The sequence below is a fragment of the Mus caroli genome, chromosome 5 (assembly GCF_900094665.2).
Source record: "Mus caroli chromosome 5, CAROLI_EIJ_v1.1, whole genome shotgun sequence".
Taxonomy (NCBI): Eukaryota; Metazoa; Chordata; class Mammalia; order Rodentia; family Muridae; genus Mus; species Mus caroli.
Window position 1 is genome coordinate 91,969,688 of NC_034574.1, and position 11,915 is coordinate 91,981,602.

The 11,915-nt window shown below is 43.2% G+C and overlaps 1 protein-coding gene across 1 annotated transcript in view; it reads right to left on the reverse strand.

Annotated features, from left to right (window-relative positions):
• Prkg2 (protein kinase cGMP-dependent 2) overlaps positions 1-11,915 on the reverse strand; it is a 109,095-nt gene that overhangs the window by 85,410 nt on the left and 11,770 nt on the right. Inside the window, exon 2 of the mRNA XM_021162709.1 lies at positions 9,308-9,781. Within this exon, the coding sequence (XP_021018368.1) occupies positions 9,308-9,768 (461 nt within the window). The 5' untranslated portion in view covers positions 9,769-9,781. The remainder of the gene's footprint in view (positions 1-9,307; positions 9,782-11,915) is intronic.

The following is an 11,915-nucleotide window of genomic DNA, read 5'->3' on the forward strand; positions in this document are numbered from 1 at the left end:
AGGAGAGGAGAGGAGAGGAGAGGAGAGGAGAGGAGAAGTAGAGGAGTAGAGGCTGGCCATGAGCACATGGATAGAGAGGGAGGAAGGGAATAGGGAGAGAGGGGGAAAGGGAAAGCAAGAGCAAGAGAGAGCAAGAGAGGAGCAAGAGAAAGAGAAGGGGGCAAGCAGCCCCTTGTATAGTGAGTCAGGCACACCTGGCTATTGCCAGGTAACTGTGGGGTGGAGTTTAGAGGGAATGCTAACACCCTTGTCCCAAGACATTTCAAGCAGTAACCTCTTCTGGTGTCTCCTTAGCTCCCTCTCCCTGTTCTTCTGTGGAAAGGGGCTGGGGGCTGGGATTCCTAGTGCCTTCTTTCCTTCCTACCCGGGAGCTTGGTCTGTAATTTCCAAATTGCCAAAATTGCTTCTAGGGAATTATCTACCCCTCCCCCCCAGTTGAGCTGATATGACAGAACATATTAGTGAGAGACTTAGAGGGACATGGGGATCCCTGACCGCTCATGCTTTAATATAAATTAGATATAAAGCATACCCTAGCTGTTGCTGGCTCTAGATTTAAAGAAAAAGACACCTGTCAGGTAAGAATGCCCTGAAATATTTATAACTAAGAAAAGAATTCTTCAAAGACAGATTATTTTAAAATGAGACTTTAAAGCAGGAGGTGTAATCACAGGACGAGAAAGGTATTCTTTGCAAACGAGGTGCTCCCATAAAGTCTAGACACCTAAGAGCTTTGACCTTGACTTAGCTCTTCCTGCCTCAGACCTGAAATGCTGTTTAAATCTTAAAAGTCAGACAGGGAACAGTATTGGCTTACATAGATGGCAGAGACCAAGGCCTGGGCAATGCGTGCCTCTAACACATTGAGCTGTCCGGTGCTGGGGTCGGGGGTGGGTGATTGGGAGATGGGGGTGGGGGAGGGGATGAGATACTGTCTCCTCATGTGCACGGTTTCTACTCCTGCCTTTCACGGGTGCCTAGCCAGGAAACATGCACTGTCTAGGACAGAATGATTGTGAGGAAAAAAGAAAATATGAAGAAAGCATTCTGTCTCAGAAGCCACTGAAAGGGTGTCAATATGGCTAGCAAGAAGCTCCTGCCCAGGCCTGCAAGCCAAGGGTTTAAGCCAGCCTATACAGTTTCAAACCCATATGACCAAGAAGGTCTACAGAACCTACAGATAAAGGAGCCAGAAAGCAAAATAAGATATGTGTCAAAATAGCTGGGATTAAGCTGTTTCTGCATTAACTTGAAGGTGCTATGCAGGCTACTGGGGCGGTTGCAGGGGAAGAGTTAAGACTCTTAATCAGCTGTGAACCCAGTGTTCATGCATTAAAGATCCACATGGCAAAATATTTCCATGGCTGCAATAGTGGCATGAATGTTTTCAGTTAGATTCAAGGTACAGCAAGTCTAGCCAAGAAGCCATGATTCAGAGCTCACTCAGAGTAGTAAGTGTACTATTGTTATTTTAGAAAATGTACACAGTATCAAACTGCCTTCTAAATGGGTACCTCTCTACCTATAGATGAGTGCAGGTCTCAGAGCTTATTAGAGACATTTATTTGTACTGACAGTGGTTAATGCAGAAGCTCAGGATTCTTCAAGGCTCAGAGAATAAGCATCATTGAAATGCTCACTCATATCTGGGACCTCTAGACTACACCATGTCCTCAAGGCTCAGAGGCCAAAGGAGAGAATGGTTGTAAGTGTTGTGGGTTGGGGAAGACCACAGTAAAACATTGTCTTCTGGACATGATGGGACCACTGTGCTCCTGAACTCATCAACGATATGGTTGCCTGCCCACACAAGATGAGGCCAGCCAACATTCTTGCATGGAGTGGGAAGGCATTTGTGAGTCCCGCTCCTAACTAAGGTGCTGTGGGTAGCTGGTGGCCTCTGGGGAAGAGTCCCATCAGTTTTCTTTAGGGCTGTGGCTCACAGTAAGTTGACCACACTCCAGTGCAGTCCCATACTCATGAGTGAATGAACAGCACAGACTGGAGCCTATGAGTTACTAAAAGTAAAAAGGGAGAGATTTGGGGAGGTATGGATGTAGGGGTGAATCTGGAAGGGATATAGCGCTGGTTGTGGGAGGGAGGATGTGGCAGGGAGGGGTGTTGGATCTAGAAGGAGGGAAGGATAAATCTGAAAGGCGTTGAAAGGAGTATGACTGAAATACACTTATGAAATTCTCAAAGAATACATTAAAAAAAAAAAGAGGGGAACTGCAAGTGATGACCGTGACCTTGTGAAGCACTCTGTGAGGTCACAATGGTAACAGTGGCTTAACTCTATTTAAAGGATTGAGCTCCATTGATTCAGTATTCAGTAAATAAGTATTGATTTGAATGTGTTATTGTACAGGGCCATCCCACTGCCTGCTGTAACCTGAAGCTATTGGTTAGAATCGATATGGCTTCTGGGTAGTATAAAAATGTCACAGAGTTTCACCATGAGAATGTCGTACATGGGGTATCGGCCTCAGGGTTATCACGGTGCTTATGTGTGAGCACTTGAACTTCAGACCCTTCAGAAGAGTCTTCAAATCCTGAGCACCTTCCGAGGCTCCATTACATATTCCCCTAAGACCTGGCTGCGGACAGACTGGAAGACAGGGTTGTGGTGAGAGGGAATAATGGTTAGAAATGAATAAAGCAGGGCCCATAAGGGTTGAGGACAGAGACAGAGAGATGCCGTGCTCTAGCACAGAGCCTTTGTATTCTTAGAGAGAGAGAGAGAGAGAGAGAGAGAGAGAGAGAGGGCTGGAAGTGAGAGAGGCTGGATGCCAGCACTTGGAGAGGTCACTCATTCATTTAACTGCTTCTAGATGACAAGCCAGCTGCACTTAATTCTAGACACATCTAAAACTCCCCCATACTTAGCCTCCCTTTTTGTATAAAACTTAAGGGTACATCTCATTCACCCTAGCTCCCTAACCGCCCCCCTTTATGCCTGGTTATACAAACCTAAGGGAAGCCATTCATGCTGTAGGCTGCATCTGGTTGAGAATAAACACTGGACATCAGCTTGACCCAAACTACAATCCCGCTTCAACAATCCATCAACACTACAAGCTTCAGTCTAGTGACACATTACCCTGAGCTTTCATTTCACCTTTGGTACGACAGAGAAAGCACACATACCTGATTAGTTAAGTCCAAAGCATCCAGGAGATAATGTACGGAAGAGAACCAGCAGCTAATCATTAAATAATGATTCTGTTTCCTGGTCCCATCCCTCAGTAGCTAGCTTGGATCTGGGTGTCAATGTGAGCGTTATTGTTATAAATCATAACCCCTGTTTCCAAACACACTGACGCCTTCCAGTACACATGGCACTTGGCAATCATCGCCCATGGTTTCTAGCAAACAGATCGAACAACTGGATTTCTGTTTCCCCGTGCCTTCATTGGACTGAGCGATCCAGGGTTTGCTATGCTAATTATTGAGGCTATGCTAGCAGTATTGTGAGCATATACATCAACTTTTTAACTACTAGACTTGATAGGTAAAGGTTTATAGTTTACTCCAAACATTTCTAGTTGTTCATTAAAAGCTCTTAGGTAACCATGTCTATGTTACTAACTCAGCCCCTTCGCCCATCCCACACAAATTCCTGGAATTGTGAACCAATACCAGGGAAGCCCTTCCTGGATATTGTATATTTTTTTTCTTGGAGAAACAAAAGCAGAGAGAGGGATTTTCTTGGTGCTATTTTGTTTGTTTTGCTAATTATAGCATTTAAATGATCTATTTATTATTTTTTGGTAGTTAGTTTACTATAAGACTTTTCAATCAGAATATGGAAAGTCCTCTTCTAATTCTAATTTTGGAGAAATCATGCAGAGCAGAAGTTGGAGCTGCTTTGGGCTCTTTGAACTCCTGTCCAGAAATGAAGAACTTTGTACCCTTGAGTGAGGGATGTAAAGCCTCCTGGGCCAGGTTTCTCATATGTAAAGTGGGTTGGGATCACCTACCGAGTTGCTGTAAGCATTACATCTCTCTGCAACTATGCAGTTTTTAGACTTGTGACTAGCACACAGTTATTGTGTGTGTGGCGTGCACACATGTATGTGCTTGTGCCTATGTAAGCATCTGCATATGTGTATGTGTGCTCACGCATGCGTGCATGTGTGTGTGCATGAGAGAGAGAGAGGCGGGGGAGAGAGAGATGTAAAGTAGGGAAGTGACTATCTTCAAGGGTTGTTGTATTTATTACATGTTCCCATGTTCGTGAAGCAGCAGACTGGTGACTAGCACACATTCGCTAATAGATCACCATTATGTCTTCCCATAAGAACTTTCCTGTTGAGTGAGGAAAAGCCCGTACCTCTGATGCACACTTCCAGTACTCCTTCAGAAAGGAAGCAAAAATGAGAACCACACACTCTTCCTCACTCCCCACCCATCTTGCTCACCCCACCCCATCTTGCTCCAATGTATGATTCACCAGCATTTCCCACTTTTACCTATTCATCCCCTGGGGTGGGAGTGCCAAACACAACTAATTGTCCTCCCCGAAACTGGAATCCATGTCTGAAGCCCATGGCAAGCCTTTGTTTTATCTCTCCTTTTCACAGAAGAACAATGGTTCCAAATGATAGTTTAAGCGTTCTTAGCGAAAGGCGCTCAGAGCAGCCACTTACCAGATGTCTTTGATAAATGTGCTGCCTGTGTTCCACCAGACGTTCAGCATGAGCTTCTAATTTTTGCTCTGCCAATGCTAGAGTCTGCTAAGCAACATCTACGGAAACAGAGAACTTTCCTCCAGTCACTGGCCTGACCTCTGGCTACATGGCAACCTTGGTGCTTATGACAAGTCAGACATGGACAGAAATACTGAGCCCTTCCCTGCTTTCAGCCCCAAGAAGCTCGGGATTCATTCACAGAACTATATGTGCTCTGCCATGTCTGACATAGCTTGGGCCATATCCCTTCTTGACACCCTTTCCTCACAGGTCTCTCTGAGGACATGATTGATGCATCAGTGCAGTGGACAGGTCCTACTCCATTTCATATGGAAGAGGGAGGAGGCGCCACCATTACTAATCAGTAGAGTTTGTTATCATAAAGCATTGTGGGACCTGAACTGCGGGACTGATATCTGTGGGTAGATCCCAAATATCAGAGGTCTCTAAGTCAATCTTAGAATCCAGTCTGAGTTCTCCGCCTACTGTGGTTTATTTTGTAATGCCCACAAGTGCCTTTCCAGACTCTTCCCAGACAAGACTGGCATGAAATGACCCCCAAAGCTTCCTCTATCTCCGAGGTCTTCTGATACTTACCTCCATTACATTGGAACCTGAGACCAAAACACCTAATAGAATGTACTAAGTCTCACAGGAGCTAGGATACTCTGGTAAACCTGGGTGCCTGTAATAGCAGCAGACAGCGTGCTACTCAGCTGTCTGCATTTGAAGATCTAAACTGGTCCATAGGCTCAGTGCCAAACGACTACAAAGCACCGCGCACATCCAGAGCCGCTTCACAGCAATTCTGCTCTGTGATAGATACCTCAGTCTGTCTGAAGCATTTCCATTTTCTGTGGCTGGGCCTAAAACTGCTCTTGCTGTATCTATCTATAAAGTGTTCCCAAAGCCCACAGATGTCACAACTCCATCAATGGCAATAACAGTAACAGGAGACACATATTCTAGAACGGCAACAGCCAATCCTATTCAGGCACATGTAGGTATATAACCATAAGTAACAGAAGTTGAAAATTCCTTCTCTTACAGGCATTACCCATATTTCAAACATCCAAGAGCCACATCTAACTACTGGCTACCATGCTGGACAGCACAGGTTACAGAGCCTTTCAGTCACTGTACAAAGATTTACTAGACAGCACCGAACCACTGTAGAGCCTAATCCTTAAGAACTATAGAAGATAAAAATTTCTAGACCAGCACAGAGGCAAATGTACAGGTTGCCTCTTCAAACTCTAAATTTTAGTGTGTCCAGGTCAACAAAGCTGGCATGAGCTGAGACTGCCCTAAAACCAATGACTTTCACTCTTTAGTCACACTATGTCTGGGTGGAGGTCTCAAAAGTCACAGGCTGGGGTGTTGTGAGTGACTATTCCTCGTAAATTATCAAAATCGATCTTTGAGGTTTTTAACTCGTCATTCCACCAAATTTTATCCTCTGATTTTCATAGGGGTTCCTAGATCCCTTAAGCTATTCATTTTAGGCTGGCAGCGGTGGCACACACTTTTAACTCCAGCACTTTCGAGGCAGAGGCAGGCAGATTTCTGAGTTTGAGGCCAGCCTTGTCTACAGAGTGAGCTCCAGGACAGCCAGGGCTATACAGAGAAACCCTGTCTTGAAAAACAAAAACAAAAACACAAAAAACAAAACAAAGCAAAACAAGCTATTAATTTTAAGAGATCTCTGTTAACAAAAGTACTCTTTCAGAGACAATATCACATGATATTCAACAGCTTTCTGGGCAAGCGTGGAGAGCAGAAGTTATCCAAAAGTGTATCTGACACATATATATTAGGTATAAATTTAGGTTTCAGTCCATTCAGGAAACATTAGTGAAGCTCGATGAATAAATTATGAGAGCCCAGGGATGAACAGAGGGGCCATTTTAACTGAGTGAATTCTTCCATCTCCAGCCAGTTCTGCACAGAAAGTAGCCAGATCAATGGGCTGTGTATGTCAGGCCTCATTAGTGAGCAGCACACCATATTTCTAGCACTTTGACTTCGAGAACATTGTTTTTTTTTATAAAATTTCTTCCTAAATTGCCTACGAGACATTCAAGATTTATTTGGGTCTTTTCTTGAAAACTAGAATGGAATGGGAAAATGAAGAGCTGAACTGGTGAATACCTCTATACTCTGGGAGGTTATCTCTGTGAACCAATTGACTTCGCTGCTCTCAATCAGTTCAGACTGAAGGAGAATTGCTTTTGTACACTCGTCAAGTAAAACTGGAATAAATAAATAAATAAATAAATAAATAAATAAATCTGATTAATAAGGGTTGGTGGGCCCATATTCTGCCTAAGTGGTTCACCTATGACCTCAAGGCTCTATAGAAGTATATGAGAATTATTAGGGCATGAATTATCTGCTGTCCTATTTAGGACTAATCATTAAAGAAATCAATTCAACTTTTGATCCCCAGTATTGAAAAAAAAAATTAGCCCTGATCTTCATTTATACCTACTCATAGACTTGTGCCCCTCTGGCTTGCAGCTGGGGTAAGAGGAATCACTGATAATTCTTACTCAGAGGTCCACCTCCTTGCCTTTTCTATGATCCCTTCATGACACACAGAAGAAAAAGCATAGGGGATTAGCTTTTAAAAAAATCCTAAGTACATAAATAATAATTTTCTTTACCATGTAATAATCAAACTAAGCAGTAATTCAAAGGAGCAGGCTTGTCTCGTGTTACGCAGCTCTAGCAGGCTGATGCTTTCACCACTCAAGATGAGTGCAAGTCTTTGGACAAATCAAATAAACAAATCCTTGATTTCAAGAGGAGGAACATAGTGGCTAATGTAGAGAGAAAAGTCAAAGATAGATTAGGTCTAAGGTTTCCCAGGTACTGTCCCATATATAAAAATCATATTCAATTTGAGAAGATTTGGGGATGGAAGTAAATAATCTATTACTTATGCCCACATAATGTCTGTGTAAGTGTAATGACATGATATATGAGGAATAAGTATACATTCATATATCAAAATCCATAGTCTATTACAAAGAACGATGGACCATATGCAAGTTCTGAAAATATGCACGTTTATAATAACTATAATTTATAAATCCATTTTGAGAGGAATAAACAGATAAGACCCTTCTAAACTAATAACCAAACTTTGGACTCCATCCACAAAACCATCCTAATGACAAATATTAATCAGCTTCATTCAGCTACAGAATTTTATGATTAATAACCCAGTATGACTATTTTCCCTTCATGTATTTATTGATTATCCACTGTTCCAACTCCTGTCAACAAACTGAAGAATTAAACCTCCCTTCATAATTTTGTGGTCAAGATTAGTCAGCTATTTGTTTGAGTTGGATGTTTTGTCTTGATTTATGTTACTTGTGCCTGTGAGTAAATTAACATTAGATTTAATTTCACAGATCTTGCACAGAGTGGCAGGCTCTGCCAAGACGGCATCAAAGCGAAGAGCTCATGTCAATTAACAAGCGCTTATTGAAAGGCCACAGAAAAAGGAGACCATAACTTATCTTTCTCTCCTAATCAGGAAATCAAACTCCAATCGGAACCGTACTCCTAAATACACACTGGCATACACTTAAGAAGAAAGTAGTGAAGAAATTCTACATTTCCTTTCAGAGTTTCAAAATTTTGTCCCAAACATAAATATATGACAAAAACACACAAATCGTAAATTCCCAATTTTTTTCAACGCACACCGTATGCCTCTGTTAAAATATCACATTGATCCTATAAACATGCACGCTTACTACATGTTGATTTAAGACAGGAAAAGCAGTCTGGTTTTAGAAATCAATTCTAGGTTTTAATTTATTCCCTTTGCTCTTTTTACCTAATTTCTGCCAGTTTTGTCCTTTGTGTCTCAGCTAAAGGTCACCTCATCCATCAGCTGGGCCTCCATGACAATCCCACTTCTCTCAAAGATCCTCAACACCTCTGACAGCACTTCTGTTCACTGTGTCATTTATCCCAATTTATAATTATACAGTCCTCATCTCTCTCTCTCTCTCTCTCTCTGTGTGTGTGTGTGTGTGTGTGTGTGTGTGTGTGTGCGCGCGCTCTCTCTCCCCACAAGACAGAGAGATCTGTCTGTCTATGGTAAGCAGCTAACATGGTGACTGGCAGGAAGAGCATTCAACGAGAACCGTGCAGTGAATGGATGAAGTCATTCTCCCTGGAGCACCCATCATGGTCCTTCTCAAAACTCTCACAGACCAGCGGCTAGGAAGCCAGCTTTGCTGGGCATGTTCCACCCCACTGTGCTCTGTGTGTATTGTTAAATCTGCTTCCTTAGAACGGACATGTGTACTTCCTAAGTGATCTTCTGTCCTCTGGGAGTGTCAAGGGAACAGAGATGGTGCCCTCCAAATCCTGCCCCTCAGTTGCACCTGTCTCAGAATCTGTACATCTCAGCCTCCAGTGGCAATTCCAGATCTGAAAAGCTGTAGAATAAGAGATCCCTTCTCCACAAAGCTCTCCATCCCCACAACTGAGAATTCCATGCCCCCGGGCTGTCTAGGAAGCCTCGTGGACACCTCGCTTGTCTTTCCTACTGTGAAGGCCACTTGAATGAACAGGACACAGAAACTTCTTACCTGGAATCCTTCCTGACTCTCGCTTTCTCAAAGGAAAACTCGGGGGGTTTGTTGAGGTCATAGGTTCGGGTTGTTGGCTCTGCAGATACTCCAGCCTTCGCCCCCCTCCTGCTGTGGAGCGAGACCAAGCCTGAGGTCTTGCGGTGAACATTCAGAGGCACTTTGTCAGGAGAGGCCTGCAGTGGACTTCCTCCCTGCACGTGGATAACATCCTGCAGCTTGTTCAGCTGGATGCACTTGCTCTGCAGTTCTTCTGTGAGCTCCGCGATGGCCACGGTCTGCTTGGCCAGCCGCTCCCGAAGCTCCTTCAGGTGGTACTCCCGTTCCTGAACTTCTGCATCCTTCCTCCTCAGCTCCCGCTCCAGCTCCAACACCTTGCTCCGCAGGGCTTCATTGCTGAGGTTCCCTGACTGGCCATCTGGGTGCTTAGCATGCTTGGGCTTCACTGAACCATTTCCCATGTTGCTCAGGGACCTAAGGGAGGGCACAGAAGTGGCAGTGAGCATGTGGAGTTCCACTTTCTAACGGCCCTCCCCTTCCCAATCTGCTTCATAAACAGACGCAAGGCAGTCATCATCCTTTGATGAGCAATAAAACGCTCCGTTCCTACAGAGGAAACTAATGACAGAGTTTCTTTATCCCTCTATAGAGAGCGGTTGGCATTTGGGCTCATTCTTCCCTGTCCTTTCAGGAGACACACCTGAGCATTTTCTAAAACTAGCCCTAGTCACCTATTGTTCTCTTCCAGTGGTTCTCTCTGGATAGTTGTCAAAAACATCCTAACAGGGCTGTGATTTGGATGTCACCAGGGCAGAGATTAAATGCAAAGGAGCATTCACATTGACAGAGGCTTGAAAAATATCACCACTACCACCACCACACCCACTGGGCTTACAGTTTGAAAAAAAACTCCTCTTGATTTAGAAATAACACATCTGCATTCCTCACAGTGTAGAGACAGAGCCTGTGTTACTCTATTAGCAATTTGTTCTTGCCCGGTACACTAGTAAGTGTTGTCTTTCTGCCAATGCTGGTGTTAAAAACTTCAAGCCGTGATCTCTGAGAAGAAAACATCAGTATGAAGTTTCTTCTACATCCTTCACGTTGGGTCACCAAACCAAGTTGTGCAAAAAGTGAAGGTCCGTGGTGTGATGCTCTATTCTTTCATTAAGAATATCTTCAGGGCTCAAAAGATAGCACAGTGGGTAAAGCTCTTGCAGAGCAAGTGTAAGGAACTAAGTTAGTAGCCACATGAATTCTGGGTAGACGTGGCAGCCTGCCTGTATTTCCTGTGCCCAGGATACAGAGACAGGAGACAACTGGAACAAGTTGTTTAGGGAGACTCTCCAAATTGGTGAGCTCCTGGTTTGGGTGAGAGATCACACTTCAAAAANTAGAAAGAAATTTACATCTAACCTGAAATTCCAGCTTACTTTGGCACAGACATGTATGTGAATGCATGCAAGTGTGTGTGCACATTCACATGAATATGCATACACACATATGAACACATGAACATGCATACACACATATGAACACATGAACATGCATACACACATATGAACACCACATACTTTGCAAAAGAGATGGGGACAGCTCCTCACAGGAGGGCTGGGGAGATAAGTTTAGAAAGTGCTGAACATGCACCTGAGTTCTATGCACAGTCATAGAACTTCTAATCCCCATGCTGGCATGGTAGAGACAGTAAGATTCCTGAGGTTGGGTGGCCAGGCAGTGTAGCCTAATTTGCCAATCCTGGATCTCAGTGAGAGACTCTGTCTCAAAAAAAAAACAAGGTGGATGGCTGCTGAGAAGTGTGACCCATAGCTTCCAAGTGTATTATATGTGACATGTATATGCACATGCATACACACACACACACATACACACACAGCCTTTTAGAAACCCCAAAGTTATCACTAACCAGGGTACAAAAAGAAAATCAGGGATTATAAAAGATATTTTTGTCGATCTGCCATGTATTTTTTTTTAATTCCAAAGCTTTGCATTTATTTAACATTTACTATAAATTCAAAAGGTTGGTACCAAAATATTTTCTTTCATTGATATTAGTACTTCAATAGAAATCAAGGAGCATTTTTAGGTTTACTAAGCCAATTTCACATAAATAATAGTAAATTTTTAAAAAGCAAATCAGGGCTGGAGATATATAGCTTAGCAGTTAAGAGTACCAACTGCTGACAACCACCTGTAAATCCAGCTTCCAGAGATCCAGCGCCCCTTCTGGCCTCTATAAGCACTGCACTCACAGGAGCCTACACATAATTAAAGATTAAAAAATAAAATCATTTTTTAAATGTAAATCATCTGCAGGTCATAAACTTATTTGAGCAAAACCCCGTAACAGCAGAATTTGCACAGCTGAAGTACAGCAGATGCTGCCCTAACTAACTGGTCTTAGTACACCAAGCATTGCAGTATTAGATGGCTTAGTCTGGGGAACTGTATATCAACTGTGAAAAACATCTGGATTAACTCTGATTTTATGAAATCAGAAATGGAGGATTAAAACTGAAGTCTACAAACATGCACTTTCCAGCTCCCCCCTTCAGATGTCTAGCTCAGGGAGAAACAAAGATCTTGACTT